This window comes from Symphalangus syndactylus, chromosome 13 (genome assembly GCF_028878055.3).
Source record: "Symphalangus syndactylus isolate Jambi chromosome 13, NHGRI_mSymSyn1-v2.1_pri, whole genome shotgun sequence".
Taxonomy (NCBI): domain Eukaryota; kingdom Metazoa; phylum Chordata; class Mammalia; order Primates; family Hylobatidae; genus Symphalangus; species Symphalangus syndactylus.
The window spans coordinates 84,707,649-84,728,606 of NC_072435.2; the positions used below are offsets into that span (position 1 = coordinate 84,707,649).

General features: G+C 41.9%; 1 protein-coding gene and 1 pseudogene across 29 annotated transcripts in view; one reads left to right on the forward strand and one right to left on the reverse strand.

Annotated features, from left to right (window-relative positions):
- The window catches only part of POC1B (POC1 centriolar protein B), a 169,795-nt gene that overhangs the window by 130,225 nt on the left and 18,612 nt on the right, over positions 1-20,958 (reverse strand). For 22 of the 29 annotated variants that reach the window (XR_010115137.1, XR_010115139.1, XR_010115141.1 and 19 more), the window contains 2 exons: positions 10,816-10,987; positions 5,613-5,792 (listed from right to left, as the gene is read on the reverse strand). Coding sequence is in view for 25 of the 29 variants with exons in the window: in XM_063615166.1 (XP_063471236.1) it covers positions 5,613-5,792; positions 10,816-10,987 (352 nt within the window). In the remaining 4 variants the exon portion in view is untranslated. The remainder of the gene's footprint in view (positions 1-5,612; positions 5,793-10,815; positions 10,988-20,958) is intronic. The other 7 variants (XM_063615173.1, XM_063615172.1, XM_063615170.1 and 4 more) reach the window with 1 other exon arrangement.
- LOC129459950 (centromere protein C-like) lies at positions 13,650-19,112 on the forward strand (annotated as a pseudogene).

Below are 20,958 nucleotides of genomic sequence, written 5' to 3' on the forward strand. Positions count from 1 at the left end.
TAAAGGAGTCACAATAAGCTTGGCCCAGGAGAGGTAGAAACCTTTCTTGGAGGAAGAGATGCAGAGCAGGTTGTGAAGGAAGGGTGGAAGCAGGGGGCATCCCAGCATGGAAATCACCATATGGAAAGGCACAAGGCAAAAAGGGTCATTCACACTTGAGGAGACTTGTCTGGCTGCAAGAAGGTGAATGGTGAAAGTGACAGAAGAAAGACAGAAAGTGACAAAAGAAAGATAGGAGGGCAGTGCACACACGCCAGGGCAAGGAGTCACTGAGGGGTTTTAAGGCGAGAAACAGCATGACCAGATTTGTTTTTCAGAAAAGCAGAGATGCAGGGGCGGAGGGTGGGAGAAGGGAATCTGTAATCTGAGAGACCATTTAGGAGATTCCTGCAAAAGTCTCCACAAAGGCCAATGGTGCTAAAACTACAGCAGCAGCGTTGAGGATGGAGATAAAACAAATGTCTTGACCGGGTAAGAAGATTTCACTTTTCAAAGCTCTGCTCCAGTATCACTTCCTATGGAAAGCATCTTTTTTAGGATAAAACAAAAAAGGAAAAGGGAATTTTTAAAGACTCTCTCTTTGTCTCTCTCTCTCACACACACACACACACACACAGACACACATACACACACTCTCTCTAATACTTTCAGGTATGGCTGTATACAGAAACCAAATCATATGATTAGACAGAAATTCATTCCATCTTCATCTCACAGCTCTGCTCTCTTCTGGATTAATATTATTTTTAGGTCAGTTCTTTGCCCAGGGTGTCCCTCAGCAGTCACAGGCTTAAATAAGCCTAAACACAGCCAACCAAGAGGAAAGGCCCATGGTTCCAACAAGACTCACTCCTCCAGGAGGGGATGCTATGTTTCCGTGGGTGAGCCTGAGCTGACTCTCTGCTGCTGGAACTGGAGATAGGGCCACTCCTGCACATGACACAGAGAGGGACCAAGGGGGCAGGCTGGTTCCTCAGGGCAAGCTTGAGCACTGCTACCAGAAAACAGGGAATGGATGCTAGGCAGACAGAAGTGCAGAGTTCCACCATCGTTTTCTTCTCTCGAATTGATAAAGGGGAAGAACATTTTCAGTGACTCCTCCCCAGTTCCAGAGTTTCTCCCTAAATAGCACCCAGCTGGAAGAGAGGTAGTCTTATGGCATCACTCAGTCCCAAACACCATCAACTGGTACTTCTCATCCTCAGTCCAGTGAGAGAAGCCTCAATACCCGCAAGTTCCACAGAGGCTGAGAACAGGGAGCTAACTTGCTCTGGGGTGATGCTGTGGTGCAGGCAGGCATATGAATATTGGATAGTTTTGTCCCATATGCTCCCTGTGTTCTGACCACGGCTGAATAATTAATGTTCCTGGAGCACACTATGTACCTGCAGGCCATAGTGCTTTGCTCCTCCTGGCTCCCTCATGAAGACAGCTTGCCTTCCCTCTTCGCACCTGACAAATATGCCGCTGCCTCCTCTTCCCCTTCTCTCCCCTCAGCTCTGGGTCTGAAACAGCTTTCTTGACTTTTCCTCACACAAATCTTGTTCAATGCTCACTCATTTATTACTCCCTTATCATCGTTTGTGCCACTTTTTCCCATAGGACACACCGTTTTATAATTATTTAGTATCTATGTTTCCCCACTGAACTAACGATCGGCTCCCTGAGGCCAAGACTGTGTCTTTCATCTCTACATACTTAATACAGCTATATGGTACAGGGCAGTGACTATGCTTATTAAAGTAATATTTTGAAGACCAAAATTTCACATTATTGGTGACTTTTCATAAATTATTGTCTTACATTAGGATTACCCTTTGATAAAAGACTTATATGTAGATGATTCAATACAAGGACAATGAATACAGTATCTATAATTTACTTCCATAAAAAATTTTCCCTTACATGAACAACTTGATAATATTCCTTCTTGTTATTAGAAAATGAAAACTATATCAGCCACCATCACTCCACTAATACCTCAGCTACAGGAATCAGGCTAAACACCGTGCCAAATTTGTACCCTCAGGGCTACATGGTCTGCTGATTCCCTCTGATGACCGATGTATACATAGGTATGAGAGTTATTAGAAAGCGCCTTCATTTTAGAATGAAACAGGAGCACATAGCACTGGACAAAAACAGCTATTATTATTATACAGCTATTATTATTATTATTATTATTCTGAGATAGAGTCTGGCTCTGTCGCCCAGGCTGGAGTGAAGTGGCACAATCTCAGCTCACTGCAATCTCTGCTCCCAAGTTCAAGCGATTCCCCTGCCTTAGCCTCCCGAGTAGCTGGGATTACAGGCACCTGCCACCACGCCCGGCTAATTTTTGTATTTTTAGTAGAGACAGGGTTTCACCATGTTGGCCAGGCTGGTTTTGAACTCCTGACCTCAAGTGATCTGCCAGCCTCGGCCTCCCAAAGTGCTGGGATTACGGGCGCGAGTCACTGCGCAGGGCCAATAACAGCTATTATTATTATTCAGGGTGGAACTTAGGCATTCTATTTTGCTTAGTTAAATCAACAGTCATGTTTTTGCTTATTGTGCAGCTCCCTGTGAAGAATACGCTTCCTTTGCCAACCATACCCAGAGCTGGCTCACAGTGGGGGCTAAATAACTCTCTTCATACCTGACCCATCCCAGAACAGAGCCTGAACCTCTGCTCTCTGCCTCCTCTTCTTATTTACAGCATCACTTTATACATCAATACAAATGATCAGCCTCTTGGGACCATCATGCGTTATCTCCTTAGTTGGGAAAAAATTGTCAACTCAAGTTATAAAGTATCTTTATAAATTTAATAAGAATGAGATGTCCAATGATGGTGATGAGAATGACAGCTAAGAATTATATACTGACTACTATGTGAGGGGCACCGTTCTAAGTGTTATCCAGATATTTACTCATTTGAATACCGTAACAACTTATGTGGCAGGTTACTACTATCATCATCTTATTTTCATAGGTAAGAAAACTGAAGTACTGAGAAGTTAGGTAACTTCCCCACAGGTCTCACAGCTGATAAGTAGTGGGGTTGGAACTTTAACCTACATATTTAGGTCCAGGGTCCATGTTTTTAGCCACACAGCTATATGGCATATATAGAAATAATTCTGAGATGGCTAGAGCCAAAAACTGGCTGAAACCTTTAAAAGAAAAACCTAGTAACTAAAAGTCTGACCTTCTGCCTATCTTCTTATATTCTTCTTAGGCTCATGGCCATAGGTGATAATCAATACCTCCTGAGCAATAATGTCCCACAGAGACCATAACAATAGTGAGGAGTGTGGGCTGTAAGGCAAGACAGACAGAGCAAAGCTCAAACTCCCACTCCACCAGATCCTGGCTGGGGACACCTGGCATGTTATTTCATACAGCAGGCACAAAGCAGGATGGCTACAGGGCCACAGTTTTCCCCTGCTGACCACCTCTGTGTCATACCCCATACCTGCTTCTTGTGAGAAGTGTCCCCTATCCCCATGCCTAGAATGTATGTTTGTAAGACCCCTCCTTCTTAGTCAGGGTAACTGGTTTCAGCCAGGTCCCTGACCTAAACTGCAGCAGCCACAGCATCTCACTGCTAGGCAAGGGATGGGCTCAGGCTCTAGGATAGGCCAGAGTCACCACCTGGTACTCTTCTAACTGGAGCTGGGAGTAAAGAAGCTTTCCTTTTCAGTCAGTCACAAGGCTGTGAGGACTGAAGCCTGGAGCCGGCATGGACCTGGGTACCACCACATTTGAGAGAATGGAGCCAGCATATAGACAGGCCCCAAGACACTACAGAGAGAGAAGCCTAACAGTACTGGAGTCCCTGGTTCTAGTCTGTCCCCTCCCCACTCCAAACACACCAGCTACTTAACCACCTGGTGGGGAGAAAAAAAATGACTTAGGCTTCTGTCACTTCCAACTAGGTGAGTCTAACTTTACCTCTCCGAAACTCACTTTCCTTATCTGCAAAATAGGGAAAATAAAACAATCCTTCCTGCCCAGGCAGTTTTTGTTGTTGTTGTTGTTTGTTTGTTTGTTTGAGATGGAGTCTCACTCTGTTGCCCAGGCTGGATGGAGTGCCGTGGTATGATCTCAGCTCACTGCACCCTCTGCCTCCTGGATTCAAGTGATTCTCCTGCCTCAGTCTCCCAAGTAACTGGGACTACAGGCACGTGCCACCACGCCCAGCTAATTTTTGTATTTTTAGTAGAGACAGGGTTTTGCCATGTTGGCCAGGCTGGTCCCAAACTCCTGATCTCAAGTGATCCACCCACCTCGGCCTCGCAAAGTGCTGCGATTACAAGCGTGAGCCACCGTGCCCGGCCCCCAGACAGTTCTGATGGGGAAATGCAAGCTGCACTTTCAGTACTTTCGCAGTGTGTCCTATGAATAGGAAGACTCCACAGCTGTTGGCCAACAGGTAACAACACCTACAATAGCATTCACCTGCCAAGAGACTGCTACCAAAGATTCTGGAGTTCTTCCTGACTTCGCTGCATCAAATCTGATGTGACAGCTCGTACTGCCAGTTGTAACTTCCAACTTTATCTAAAATCCAACCACATCTCAATCTTCACAGCCACCACCTTGATCCAAGCCAGGACCTGGACTGCTCAGCCTCCTAACAAGGTCTCCCTGCTTCTGGCCTGGCTTTGACAGTCTATTCTCCATACAGCAGTCTGAGCAATTCCAGCAAAATATAGGTCAAAGAGAGGAGGGCACTACACCGGCATCTCCTCTCACCCAGGGCACAAGTCAGCGCTGCTCTTGACCTGGCCGGCCTCCCTGGGGCCCCTCCTACATCCCCACCCACCCTCACCCATGCTTTTCCTCACACAGCCACCAGGCTCTGCCTCAGGGCTTCTGCCCTTGCTTCTCCTATCCAGAACATTCCTTTCCTGAATTTCTTCAAGCCTCACTCCCTCCTTTACATCTCTGTCCAAAGGTCACCCTTTGGACACCTTTCTTACAGAAAGGTCACCCTTTCTGTAGGTCACCCTTTCTGTAAGACATTCCCTGAATGTCATTTGAAATTACAGGCCCCTTGTAATAAAAGTGCTGGGGAAATCCAGCACTTTGGGAGGCCGAGGCAGGTGGATCACTTGAGCTGAGGAGTTTGAGACCAGCCTGGGCAACATGGTGAAACCCTGTCTCTACTAAACATACAAAAAATTATCCAGGTGTGGTGGTGCATGCCTGTAGTCCCAGCTACTCAGAGTCTGAGGTAGGAGAATCACCTGAACCCAGGAAGTCAAGGTTGCAATGAGCAGTGATAGCATCACTGCACTCCAGCCTGGGTAACAAGAGACCATGTCTCAAAAAAAAAAAAAAAAAAAATTACGTGCCCCCTTCTAACCCAGCTCTTTCTCCATAGTGCTTACTGCCATCTGACCTGCTCTATTTTCCTACTTGTTTGTCTGTCTCTCTGGAATGTAACAGCAAGGATTTTCACTATTTTGTTTACTATTGTTCCCGCACAAAGCAGTCACACAACAAATATCTGTTGACTGAATAAATGAATGAATATGTCCTCAAACCCTTTTTCTGGAAGTTGGGAGCAAATATGAAGTAGAAAAAATATGTGGGAATCTTAATATGAAAATGTTTGCACTTACTTGGCACAGCGTACCCAGTGTGTATGTCGATACAAGGAATATAGGAAGCGCTGGCGATACATGCTCCATACTTTTATGGATTTGTCTTCAGAAGCTGTAGCTAGAAGCTGGCCATCAGCTGAAAAGTCTACATTTCGAACTGGAGCTGTATGAGCTTTAAATTCTGAGAATTTTCCTCTCCTGGAAATAAACAGTTTAATATTTATAACTCATTTGATTTAATTATAGTTAATACTTAATCACAATACAGACTTTGAAACATAAAATAGTTTAAATAAAATGGTTTAACTCTTGTAAAACCTAACAAAAGTATGAAAGGCTATGTTGTACTGTACTCTTCATCAACACTGAAATTTCCATGAAATTTCAGGTGTTGAGAACTGAAGGACAGAAAAGAAGAGAATAGAAAAAAAAAGATGGAGAAAATAATGTGAGGCGTGTGAGAAGTAGAAAACCTTAAAATGGGTGCAGGCTAGATAGTGTTGGAGTTACAAGGTGATATGTGGTAAATGCTACTTTGTGTCAGTGTTCCCAAGTTGCCAAGGCATTTTCACCTTACACTGTATCTACGACTTAGAAATTTTCCCATTTAGAAAATCATATTGATACTCAAGATACCCTGTGGGGAAAATTGTCATAAATGCTTGAAAAACATCAGGCAACAGAATTTAGTTGGCCACAATATATGTGTCTCAGATGTTCAAATGTTCACACTGATCTCCCACACACCTGCACCTCATCCTGTATTTTGCTACCTTGGCTGGTCAGAGTGACATCCGCCTGTGTCCAAGCCAGAAGCCTGAAGTCACACTCAACTCCTCCCACTTCCTCTCCCACATCCAGTAAGTTAGCAAACCATATCATCCTCACTTCCTAAATATCTTCTGAATCCTCCTCTTCTATGTCGGCTCTGCGTGCCTTAAGGCAGATATATCCTCAACATCCTTCACCTAGGTTATTGCAAAAGCCTCTTAACTGGTCTCCCTGCTCTAATCTTTTGTCCCCTGCCAGTCACCTACACATTGTGCTTATTACCTTGCTAAAAGCGTAACTCCAAGCATGTAAATCCCAGTGTAAATGTGTCACTGGCTCTTCTCCAAAAGAAAGCACAATGCCCAAGTGCTTTGGTGAGGCATCCTGCCACTCACACTGAACTTTGTACTCAGAACAGTCACAGCCGTTCAAACACACCCCTGCCTTTGCACTTACTGCTTTCTCAGGCTGGACTATTTCCCCCATCCCCAGACTCCCTTGGCCAAGCCAGACAGGCTTAATGGCTTCCTATTTGCTACAACGATTTTGCTTACTACATTATACAGTGACTTTTTAAAGAATGATTTGTCTCCTCTTAAGCAGTACATTTCTGAAGAACAGGAATGATGATTTATTCATCTCTATAAGACTAGCATCTAGCAATATGTCAAGCACATAAAAAGAACTCAATACATGTTGAATTCCACTTGGAACAGTCAATAAAGGCTCGTAGATCCAACCTGGCTTACCCTTCCAGTGGTCTGTAGGGAGGAAAGGTGACTTTATCATAAATTTCCATCACCTGACATATGATATTACTCAGGAAAAACTGAAATACTTATTAAACAAAAATTAGGAGGGAGCATCCAGGGACTAGCTCAGTGAAGTTTCAAGGGTAAATTTCATGAGTGGAAATCAGGAGTATATTTTGGCCTGAATCCAAACATAATGCCTAGCGAAAACAAAGAAAAGAAAAGGCATCTGCAATGACGGGGAAGCTAAGAGACAGACCATCAGTATCATCAAAATCTGCCCTGATTTTTAGTTCTGCACTCTCCACTCCAGCAGGCTGTTCATTTGCCTCCTTTCTAAAAGGCTGTCCTCTCAGCCATAGGCGAAACCAAGCACCGGATCCAGTCTCAACAGGAAACACAGAAGAAACCAAGATAGGAGTGCCTTGTATTTATTGTGCTGGTGCCTAACTGGTTTCTAGTTCCTCATCTTAACTTAATATAGGTTCTCTCCCTCCTACATATTTACTTGCCCTTTCAGCTAAATTCTCTTGACTACCCACTGTGACCAACTCTGGGCCAGACTTGCTTTCAGGCTTGCTCCTACCTATTCTTTTCTTATTTATTTTTTTGAAACGTGTTCTCTTTCTGTCACACATGCTAGAATACAGTGGTGCAATCACTACTCACTGCAGCTCAAACTCCTGCGCTCAAGAGATCCTCCCTCCTCAGCTTCCTGAGGAGCTAGGACTATAGGTGTGCATCACCATACCCAGCTAATTTTATTTTATTATTTTTTTATTTTTTATAGAGACAGGGTCTCACTATGTTGCCCATGCTGGTCTTGAACTCTTGGCCTCAAGTGATCCTCCTGCCTCAGCCTCCCAAAGTGCTGGAATTACAGGTGCGAGCCATGCCCCCAGCCTCTCCCTATTCTTTCTTTGCCTTCTGGTCACCAGCTGTGGTGTCTGTCTGCAAATATGGCTGCCAATACTCATCTCATCCCTGTACATGCATGTCTCTCCACTTCACAAAAGGTGAAGTCTGTTTATTTCCCCTCCCTTTGAGGGGAGGTGTTGTGACTTTTGAGGGGAGGTGTTGTGAGAGGAGGTGTTGTGACTCATCTCATCCCTGTACACGCATGTCTCTCTGCTTCAAAGGAGGTGGAGTCTGTTTATTTCTCTTCCCTTTGGGCTGGTATTGTGACTTGACTTTGAGCAACAGAACGTGGCAGAAGTGACACTGCAAGTTTCAGGCCTAGTTCTTAATTGGTCTAGCAGCTTCTGGTTTGATTCTCCTGGAACCCAGCTGTCATGCTGTGAGAAAACTACAGGTTATCCTGCTGGAGAGAGGGCACATGGAGAACCAAGATGCCATTGCCACAGCCCGCACCAAGGCCCCAGGCATACGAATGAGGAACAGAGCCCATCTACTCATCTGCCAGCTCTGTGAAGCTGCATGAGTAATCTCAGCCTGCACCATATAAGCAAAAGAACCATCCAGACAACCCACAGAATTGTGACAAATCATTGTTTCTGTAGTAAGGTACTAAGGTTTTGCGACTGTCATACAGCAATAGATAACTGACACATCATCTTCCTTCCCGTTGCCATGATCCACCATTATTGCTCTGTCCCTACTATGACATGATTTAGAAAGAGAAACTAGGGACACCTACACAAGCCTAATCATTGTATTTAGATGAGCTATGACAAATTAATGACTCAGTGAGCTTTTAGTTCATCTACCCTTATACAGCTTGTTCACTGACATTTCCTTGAATTAGTAAAGGGAGACTGAAGTTATGCTGTGCAGAAGATAGTAAAAAAGCTAGTTCTAAATTCCCAAAGTTAAGGGTTTTGGAACATGCTTCTCCTCTTGGACCCCAAACAAGTTCCTTGTCCCTTAAAATTCCCTGCTACATTGCCAGCCATTTTAACATGTCACTTCTCTTCAACAGTTTTCACTACCATTGGAATATATTCAGATTTCTCAGCATAGAGTTCCCCTTGGGTGGTGGCAGAAAAAAAGCACCCACTGGCATGGGAATGCCCATGAGCTTTCCTTCATTTGGGAGTGCCAGGGCCTGTTTAGTCACAGACTACAAGTCAAATCCTGCCACGACAGGGTCAAGGAAATACTCAAATTCTTATCTTCTAAAGCAGTGGTCCCCAATCTTTTTGGCACCAGAGACCAGTTCCATGGAAGACCATTTTTCCATGGGACCAGGGAGTCAGGGGAAGGATGGATGATTTGGGGATGATTCAAGTGCATTACATTTATTATGTACTTTATTATTATTATTATTATTATATTATTTTTGAGGAGTTTTGCTCTTTTCTGCTCAGGATGGAGTGCAATGGCACGATCTCGGCTCACTGCAACCTCTGCCTCCCAGGTTCAAGCAATTCTCTTGCCTCAGCCTCCCGAGTAGCTGGGATTACAGGTGCGTGACACCACGCCTGGCTAATTTTGTATTTTTAGTAGAGACGGGGTTTCACCATGTTGGCCAGGCTGGTCTCAAATTCCTGACCTCAGGTGATCCGCCTGCCTTGGCCTCCCAAAGTGCTGGGATTACAGGCGTGAGCCACCACACCCAGCCCTATTTCTATTATTATTACGTACTCACTATAATGTAGAATCAATGGGAGCCCTGAGCCTGTTTTTCTGCAACTAGATGGTCCCATCTGGGTTGAGGGGAGACAGTGACAGATCATCAGGCATGAAATTCTCATATGGAGCGTGCAACCTAGATCCCTCGCATGCACAGTTCACAATAGGGTTTGTGCTCCTATGAGAATCTAATGCCGCTGCTGATCCAACAGAGGCAGAGCTCTGGCCTGGTTCCTAACAGGCCATGGACTGGTACTGGTCAGTGGCCCAGGGGTTGGGGATCTCTGCTCTGAAGTATTTATGGGGGGAAATGATATGATATGTAGGATTTTGTCTAAAAGTACTCCAGGGGAAAAAGTGAGAGGAGGTGTAGATGAAACAAGATGGGCAGAATCCTGACAACTGTTGAAGCTGATTGATGGGAATATGAGGGAGGGGAGTGATGCTATTCATTCTATTTTCATGTATGTTTGAAAATTTACAAACTTTAAAGCTTAAAAACATTTTTAAAAATCATGGCTCAATAATTACTTAAAATAGATGGGCCATTAGTTAGGGTTTGAAAAGTCTCTGTTACAGAGATTTGTTATAACGCATATGACCTTACACAAATCCAATGGTTTATACTTTTGTCAGAAATTTTCTTTAACAAGAAAATTCTGGACCCCGATAACGAGTGATACAAATCAAATCAAAGGCACAGGGTTTTCAACAGGGATCCAAGGGTCCTTGAAGGATCCATGAACAGGCGTTAGGAAGTTAATAAACTGTGAATTTTTGGTTATACATACTGATGTGTATCATTCTGGGGAGATAGTCTAAAGCTTACCTCAGATCTACAAAGGGATTGGTAGCTACCACTACTCCCTCAAAAAAACTTAAGACATATTAAGCATATTTCCATGGTAGGAAATAGTTTTCAAAAAGAAGACATAATTTTGAGGAAAAAATTATATGAATTAGTTTGACTTTACCACAAGGGCAGCATGCCTTGTATGTGACTGAGACTAATAGTGCAGGCAGCAGTGCATGAGCAGCAGCCAGGCTCAGCTTTCTTTCACATTTCCAAATCCAAAGGATATCAAGTGTTTATTTGTTTCTCTTACTTATCAGGAATCCAGAGTCTCACGGTTCTGTCTCGTGAGGCAGACGCCAATAAGTTTCCATGTGGAGAAAACTGCACGCTGGTTACAACATCCTTGTGACCCACATATCTGTAAGCTCTAGCATGTGGCTTGAAATTCCATAGCATGAGAAAGGTATCCCAAGAAGCAGTAGCTATCAAGAAATAGAAGAACAAAACCACTGTTTGTTAAAATGCAAACATAGGTGTGTCTCATTACAATGAGCAGCATATCTAATAACAAGGTGTCCAGGTAATAGAGGGGCTGGAGGTTGTAAGGCTGCCCAGGTAATAGCCAAATTACTTTTTAAAGGTACTCAAAACTACATCACTAATATGCAAGCTTGGCTGTGTCCTATGTAAGCACACAGCAGGATGACTGGCCCCATATTCGATTAGCGCTCAGTAACTTTATTTACTAGAAGGCCGCAGCATAGTGTAACAGAGGGTACACAGGACTAAGAGTCAGTTTTGTTTCTAACTCTGGGTAATGGAAAGCTAGTTAACCTCTGTGTCATGATGTCATGAGGACTGAATGTTTTTCCTGAGAGGGGTGGATGAGATAATTTTTCAAACTGTTTATGTGGAAATAATTTCACACTTACAGAAAAGTTACAAGAATAGTACGAATAACACTAATATGCCTTTTACACAAATCTATTTGTTAATGTTTTGCTTCATTTGGTTTGTAATTTGCTCTGTACTTGTTTCTCCTTGTACATGAACACACATAAACCCACACACACAAACACATACATATTTTTTTTTCCTGAACCATTTAGGAGTAAGTTATGCAACTCAAGGCATCTTTATTCCTAAACACTTCAGTGTGTTTTTCCTAAGATTTAGGACAGTCTCTTAACACACCATAGCACAGTTAGCAGCTTCATGAAGCTGATTATTAAAGATGCAATATTTTAATCTACCAACTATACTTTATCAACTGATCCAGTAATACTTTTATAGCTGGATAAGATGATCTTATTAGTCTCTTTATGCTCTATAATTTAATGGCATTTGATGATTAATAAAAGAATTAATAAAAGAATCGTGTGTGTCAGACAACAGTTTAAGGATTTACAAAAAGGAAAACAGATGCAATCAATGGTGGAAATAATTGCCTTGACAAAGAATGAACAAATAAACAAATGAAAGGTAGATCTAACTCTTGCCTAAAAAACAAATTTTATTATATGCATGTAGCCCTAGAATGGCCCCAGTAATAGGAAGTAGGTCAATAAGAATCACTAAATCTGGATTGTAGAGTGCTTAGAAAAAAATGTAATGTTATAAACTTGAACACAATTAGTATCACTGTTAGAGAAACATAGGGCCTGGCTATATAAAGTCACTGAAACCTATGTTCTTTTGCCAACATACGAAGTTCATTTGGGCTCAGCCCATGCATTATTTCCATGTAAAACAGTTAAAGTGAGTTCAGCTACAATATTGCTTAGCAGCCCCTTTTTAAAAAAATACAAAAAGTTAATATCCTACCAGAGCTTATCCAAATTACTAAAGATTTATAGCAGAGTCAGAATTATCCAAGGCTAATGTAGACAGAGCAAGGAAAACAATGAGTTATCATATGTAATAAACTCAGGACACTACTTGAGTTCTGTGTACCATGCTGCAAACGAGATACACAAAAGCAAGTAAGATACAATCCCTTCTCTCAAAGAATCACATAGTAGGGAAGACAGCATTAATAATACACAGATACAGAGGACTTTTATTTATTATTTACTCATCAATGTTAGGGGGGCTGATTGGGTGGTCCATTCTGAGGAAAGGGCATTTGAGCAGAGAGGTGAGTGAAATAGCGATCCTGGCTGAGACATGGAGGAAGAGTACTCTGAGCACAGGAATCCCTGTGCAAAAGCACCTGGAAGAATGAGGAATGGCAAGGAGGTCAGCGTTTCCACAGTGGACAGGAGAGAAGAGATCGGTAGGAGGAAAGCTGAAAAGGGGGCAGATGGAGGAGGAGAAGCCATGGTGGGAGGTGTGTCTTCTTCTTCTAAAGTGCAATGTGCCATTGTCCTAAGCGAATTAATGCAGGAACAGAAAACCAAATACCATATGTTCTCATTTACAAGTGAGAGCTGAACAGTAGGCACACTGGACGTAAAGATGGCAACAATAGCCACTGGGGACTACTAGAAGAGGGAGGAAAGGAGCGGGGAAAGGTTTGAAAAACTATTGAGAACAATGCTCACTACCTGGGTGATGGGATCAATTGTATCCCAAATCTCAGCATCATGGAGTAAACCTATGTAACAAACCTACACATGTACTCCCTGAATCTAAAATAAAAGCTGAAATTATTGAAAGAAAAAAAAACCTGCGATGGGAAACTACTCTAGATTTTGAGCAGGGGGAATCTCATGATCTGGTTTAAGAACACTGTCACTTTGACAATAAGGAAAGGATTTTCTTTTAATTGTGTTCTCAAAGGAGGGCAATAAATTATAGAAAGAAATAAAAAATAAAACAACTGTGGTGGGTCAACTGGATATTCATAAGGAAGAAAATTAATCTTGACTCCTACACTTTATACCACATACAAAAGTTAATTCCATGTAGAATATATATCTAAATGTGGTACGTAAAACAATAAGCTTTTAGAAGAGAACACAGAATATCTTCATGACCTTGGGGTAGGCAAATACTGCTTTAAAAAGACATTAACGTTTGTTGAGGGCGGAGCCAATGGCCGGGAAGTGTTGGCACACGCCTTCCGGATTCCAGCTCTCGCGGCCGTCGCCTTTGACTTAAGGGTGTTGCTTGGGCGCCGCCTGGTAGTCCGGCGGTTCATTTCTTGTTTGGCCACCTGGAGCAAGAAGTCTGTGTGGGCTTCCACCTCAGACACCTGCGCTAGCTCAGCGGGGCCGGAACATGGCTGCGTCGGGTCTGGATCATCTCAGAAATGGCTACAGAAGAAGATTTTGTAGACCTTCCAGGGCACGTGACATTAACACAGAGCAAGGCCAGAATGTTCTGGAAATCTTACAAGGCTGTTTTGAAGAAAAAAGTCTTGCCAATGATTTTAGCACAAATTCTACAAAATCAGTGCTTAATTCAACATGCAAAATAAAAGACACTTGTATGCAGTCACCAAGCAAAGAGTGCCAGAAATCACATCCAAAGTCAGTTCCACTTTCTTCAAGGAAGAAAGAAGCCTTTCTGCAGTTTGTTGTAGAACCAAGTGAAGCCACCAACAGATCAGTTCAGGCCCATGAAGTTCGTCAGAAAATTCTGGCAACTGATGTTGGTTCCAAAAATACACCTGACTTGAAAAAATGTCAAGTAGAAACATAAATGATCATCACAGTGAAGCTGATGAAGAATTTTACTTATCTGTTGGCTCACTTTCTGTTCTCTTGGATGCAAAAACATCTGTATTGCAAAATGTTATTCCATTTAGTGCCCAAAAGAGAGAGACTTACACTTTTGAAAATTCAGTAAATATGCTGCCTTCAAGTACAGAGGTTTCACTTAAAACCAAAAAAAAGGTTAAACTTTGAAGATGAAGTAAATTTAAAGAAAATAGAAATAGATAATAAAGTATCAGATGAAGAGGATATAACATCAGAAGGACAAGAAAGAAAACCATCAGGATCATCTCAGAATAGAATACGAGATTCAGAATATGAAATTCAATGACAAGCTAAAAAAAGTTTTTCAACATTGTTTTTAGAAACAGTAAAATGAAAAAGTGAATCCAGTCCCATTGTTAGGCATGGAGCAATAGCTCCACCTCATTCATGTCCTCCCGATGATATGAAGTTGATAGAGGATGAATTTATAATTGATGAGCCAGATCAAAGTTTTGCCAGTAGATCTTGGATTACTATACCAAGAAAGGCAGGGCCTCTGAAACAACGCACCATATCCCCAGCTGAGAGCACTGCACTCCTTCAAGATAGAAAGTCAAGAGAAAAGCATCATAATATATTAGCTAAGACTTTGGCAAATGACAAAGATTTCCATAAACCTCACCTAGTAGAGACATCTCAGCCCTCTGATAAAACAGTACTGGATACAAGTTATGCTTTGACAGGTGAAACAGAAAATGACTGTAGATCTACAAAATATGAAATGTATTCCAAGAATGCAGAAAAATCATCTAGAAGCAAAAGGACTATAAAACAAAATCAGAGAAGAAAATTTATGGCTAAACCGGCTGAAGAACAGCTTGATGTGGGACAGTCTAAAGATGAAAACATACATACGTCACATATTACCCAAGACAAATTTCAAAGAAATTCAGACAGAAATATGGAAGGGCGTGAAGAGATGGGAAATGATTGTGCTTCCAAAAAACAGATGCCACCTGTGGGAAGCAAGAAAAGTAGCACTAGAAAAGATAAGGAAGAATCTAAAAAGCAGCACTTTTCCAGTGAGTCCAAGAACAAACTTGTACCTGAAGAAGTGACTTCAACTGTCACAAGAAGTCGAAGAATTTCCAGGCATCCATCTAATTGGTGGGTGGTAAAATCAGAGGAGAGTCCTGTTTATAGCAATTCTTCAATAAGAAATGAATTACCAGTGCATCACACCAGTAGGCAAAAATCTGCTAAGAAAACAAATCAGTCGTCTAAGAATATTGGGAAAAAAACTATTCCACTGAAAAGGCAGAAGACAGCAACTAAAGACAGCCAAAGAGTACAGAAGTTTTTAAATGCTAAAGGTTCTGGAGGTATCATTGGTCATGATGAAATTTCCAGTTGTTCGCTGAGTGAGCCATTGGAAAGTGATGAGGCAGACTTGGCTAAGAAGAAAAATCTGGATTGTTCTAGATCTACAGGAAGCTCAAAGAATGAAGATAATATTATGACTGCACAAAATGTTCCCCTAAAGCCTCAGACCAGTGGATATACATGTAATACACCAACAGAGTCAAACTTGGATTCTGGAGAGCATAAGACTTCAGTTTTAGAGGAAAGTGGACCTTCCAGGCTCAATAATAATTATTTAATGTCTGGAAAGAATAACAATGATGTGGATGATGAGGAAGTTCATGGAAGTTCAGATGACTCAAAATGATCTAAAGTGAGGCCAGGCGCGGTGGCTCACACTTGTAATCCCAGCACTTTGGGAGGCCGAGGCGGGTGGATCACGAGGTCAGGAGATCGAGACCACGATGAAACCCCGTCTCTACTAAAAATACAAAAAATTAGCCGGGTGTGGTGGCGGGCGCCTGTAGTCCCAGCTACTCGGAGAGGCTGAGGCAGGAGAATGGCGTCAACCTGGGAGGCGGAGCTTGCAGTGAGCTGAGATTGTGCCACTGCACTCCAGCCTAGGCGACAGAGCAAGACTCTGTCTCAAAAAAAAAAAAAAAAAAAAAAAAAAAAAAAAAAAAAAAAAGATCTAAAGTGATACCAAAGAACAGAATCCATCACAAACTAGTATTGCCCTCCAACACACCAAATGTTCGCAGGACCAAGAGAACACGTTTGAAACCTTTGGAGTACTGGCAAGGAGAGCAAATAGATTATCAAGGAAGGCCATCAGGAGGATTCGTGATTAGTGGAATATGATCTCCAGACAAAATATCGTCTAAAAGGAAGGCAAGAGAAAATATTGGAAAAGTTGACAAAAAAATCTAATAAGAAAAGGATCTGTCTTGATAACGATGAAAGAAGACTAGCTTAATGGCAAATCTAGGTATACCTCTTGGAGATCCTTTGCAGCCAACAAGGGAAAAGGACCCAGAAACAAGAGAGATTATTCTCATGGATCTTGTAAGGCCACAAGATACATATCAATTTTTTGTTAAGCATGGTGAGTTGAAGGTATATAAGACATTGGATACATCCTTTTTTTCTACTGGGAAATTGATATTAGGACCACAAGAAGAAAAGGGAAAGCAGCATGTTGGATATATTGTTTCTTTATGTTAACTTTGGTGACCTTTTGTGTACTTTACATGAAACACCTTATATAATAAGTACTGGGGATTCGTTCTATGTTCCTTCAGGTAACTATTATAACATCAAAAATCTCCTGAATGAGGAAAGTGTTCTTCTTTTTACTCAGATAAAAAGATGAAAGATCAACCAACCTTAAATATATGTGTGTATATATGTATATGTAAAAAACAGTTTGTATAGTTGGGACATTTGTCTTTGTAATTACTTGTGATGTTTTAAAATAAAAATTTTATTCATTTTTGTGAAAAAAGACATTAACGTTAATAAGTATAGAGGAAAAGAATGATAATTTGTACTGTGAAAAAATTAAGAAGTTTTGTTCACTGAGAGATACCACTAACCAAGTAGAAAAGCAAGCCACCAAGTGGCAAAGAAGATATTTACAACACATATATCCAACACATAACAAAGTGTGCATATACAGAATCTATAAAGAATGCTACGAATCAGCCAGGAACAGTGGCTCATGCCTGTAATCCCAGCAATTTGAGACGCCAAGGTGAGAGGATCACTTGAGGACAGGAGTTTGAGACCAACCTGGGTAACATAATGAGACTCCATCTCTACAAAAAAAAAAAAAAAAATTTAAAAAGAATGCTACAAATCAATAAGAAAAAGGCACACTACCCAACAACAACAAAATAAATAGGCAAAGGACTTAAACAGGCACTTTGCAAAAGAAGATACCCATATGGTCAATAAACATATGAAAAGGTGCTCAATTCCATTAGTCATCACGAAAATGTAAATTAAAACCACAATGAGATATCTGTGCACACTCATCAGAATTATTACAATGAAAAAGATAAATAACACCAAATCTTGGTGAGGATGTAGAACAACTGGAATGCTCATATACTACTAGTGGTTATAACCACTTTGAAAATCTATTTTGAAATATCTATTGAAGCTGAATATATACTTAGTATTTGATTCAGCAATTCCACTCCTAGGAATATACCCACAGAAATTCTTACGTATGGTTAGCAAAAGACATGTACAGTGTTTGTGGCAATACTATTCACAATAGATCAAAGCTAGAAGCCCAACTATCCAAGTAAAATGAATACATAAATTGTGATATATTCATGTTGCATACCTACTGTGTTAAATTTTACTTATATGAAGTTTAAGAAGAAGCAAAATTAACCTATAAAGTTAGAAGCAAATATAGTGATTATGTGGATGGCAGGGAGGGAGTATAGTGGCTGGAAGGGAACACAAGAGGGGACTTCCAGAGATGCTGGTAATGTTATGTTTCTCACTCTGGGTTTTGGTTAAATAAGCAGGTCACATTCTAAAGATTCATCAAGCTCTACAGTTATATGATCTGTGCAATTTTTGGAACATATCAATGCTTCAATAAAACATTTAGGAAAAAGCAGAAAACATCACTCTAGCTGTTGTGTGGAGAAGATACAAGGGGCAAGAGACAGATCTATTAGGAGGCTACTGCAATCTACCAGTCAGGAGAAAGCAGTGGTCTGGACTAGGCTAGGGGCCTTGGAAGGAGGAGAAAGAGTCAAAATCAAGATACACTGTAGAGTCTATGAGGCTTGCTAATGACTAGATGTGAGGGAGAGAAAAAGAGAAGATGCTAGAATTTTGGCCTGGGCACCCAAGTGAGTTTTAGTGCCATTTAATGAGATGGGAAAGACCAGAAGAGGAGATCTGAAGTGATACAGGATGGGGTGGACATAGTAAATTTGAGATGCCAATTAGACATACAAGTGAAAATGTCAAGTAGGAAGATGGATATACCCCCCTGGAGCCCAGGGAGAGGTTCTGACTGTGCAGTGTGGTGGTTAAAAGAACACCCTGTGAAATTAGACTCACTGTGTTCAAATCCATGCTGTCACTTACTGCTGTGTGCCCTTGGGCAAGTTATTCAACCTCTCTGTGCCCAGGACATTTCATTTGCAAAATGAGGTGTTGAAAGTATTAAAGGAAATAGTACTTGCAATTTATGCCTGCCACATGAAAATACTCAAATGTAGCTATTATTGCTAAAGTTTTCTCTGTTAGTAGTAGCTTAGAGAAAGTAATAAAAACTGTAAACTGGATGGGATCACTGAGGAAATCAGTATAGATAAGGAAGAGGTTGAGGACACTTAATGTTCAGATAAGGAAGAGCAAAGGAAGGAGCCACAAACAAAGTAGGAGAGGACAAGGACATTGTGGTGTCCAGGAAGAGAAGGAGCATTCCAAGAGAGTGACAAGTGTGTCAAATGAGGTATAGTAAAATCAGGCCTGATCAGGACCTGCTACATAATTTGCAGGGCCTAGTGCAAAACATAAATGTGAAGCTCTTATAGGAAAATAATTAAGAATTTCAGAAAAAAAAAAAAAAAAAGGCTGGGCGCGGTGGCTCAAGCCTGTAATCCCAGCACTTTGGGAGGCCGAGGCGGGCGGATCACGAGGTCAGGAGATCGAGACCATCCTGGCTAACACGGTGAAACGCCGTCTCTACTAAAAATACAAAAAATTCACCGGGCATGTTGGCGGGCGCCTGTAGTCCCAGCTACTCGGGAGGCTGAGGCAGGAGAATGGCGTGAACCCGGGAGGCGGAGCTTGCAGTGAGCCGAGATCGCGCCACTGCACTCCAGCCTGGGGGACAGAGCAAGACTCCGTCTCAAAAAAAAAAAAAGAATTTCAGGACAATGATAGCATAGCATTAAACTAAGCATGGGGCCCTGTGCAACTGTACAGGAGGTATGCCCACAAAGCTGGCCCTGGGCCCAGGTGAGAGGAGGTTCCAGCTGGGCTTCCTGGGTCGAGTAGGGGCTCAGAAAGCTGTGAAACTCACTCATTTCCTGCATCAGGACTTACTTTGGTCCTGGATGAATAACATTGAAGATATATGCTTAAAATATTCCTAACATCAGAATTTGTCCATGTGTTTTCTTCCTTAAGAAAGTGGGATCAAAGCCAGAAAGGCATGGAGTTAGAATAGGAGGCTGGGTGTGGTGGCTCACACCTGTAATCCTAGCACTTTGGGAGGCCCTGGTGGGTGGATCACGAGGTCAGGAGATCGAGACCATCCTGGCTAACACGGTGAAACCCCGTCTCTACTAAAAATACAAAAAATTAGCCGGGCGAGGTGGCGGGCGCCTGCAGTCCCAGCTACGCAGGAGGCTGAGGAAGGAGAATGGCGTGAACCCCGGGGGGTGGAGCCTGCAGTGAGCCGAGATAGCTCCACTGCATTCTAGCCTGGGCGACAGCAAGACTCCGTCTCAAAAAAAAAAAAAAAAAAGAAGAAAATAGGAGGGAGTTAATACATATTATATAATATATATGACCCCCAAGGCAGCAGATCACTTCAGCCCAGAAGCCTGAGACCAGCTGGGCAACGTCTCGAAACCCTGTCTCTACAAAAAATACAAAAAAATTAGCTGTACAAAAAAATTAGCTGGGCATGGTGACCTGCACCTGTATTCCCAGCTACTCTGTGGGGGTGGGGGAGGCTGAGGTGGGAGATAGAGGCTGTACTGAGCTATGATTGTGCCACTGCACTCCAGCCTGCTCCAGACAGATCAAGGCTCTGTCTCAAAAAAAAAAAAAAAAAAAAAAAACTATGAAAACCAACATTGAATTTCCCTCTTTACTTCCTTTACCTTCTTTCTTAGAAAAGAATTGTCCTACCAAACCCTAATACCATGATAATAAAATGTATTTGCTTATTGATGTCAGTGTTGTACTGTGTCAACTTGGAATTTGCTTTCATACATTTCCATTAAACCACACCCTATATAAACATTACCACATAATTTAAAATGTCAAAGCTTGTACCATTCATCTTCAACGGGTCTATTTTGAGATAAAATGTCAAAAGGGAGGAAATTAATGGAAAACATTAACTAGTAATCTACTAATTTATAAAAACTATTTATATTCTATAACAATAATCCATTGTTTCAAGAAATCCCTGTTGGCAGAAGAAAGAACAAAGCCCATGCTTACCTAGGTCAGTGCTTTGTCTCTGGAGGTGACAACAAAGAACAGCAAATGGAAAACATGTTTGCTCTTTCTCTGTCACACAATGTCCAAACGGCCACCCGCCTTTGTGTCACCTTAAGTACCAATAACTTCGTTGAGTCAACCCAAGCTTTCTCACTCATTGATTTGACCAAAATCAGCTGCAGTTACTTAGAGGCTCTGTCTGGAACACTACTTTCTGAAAAGAAATGTTACTG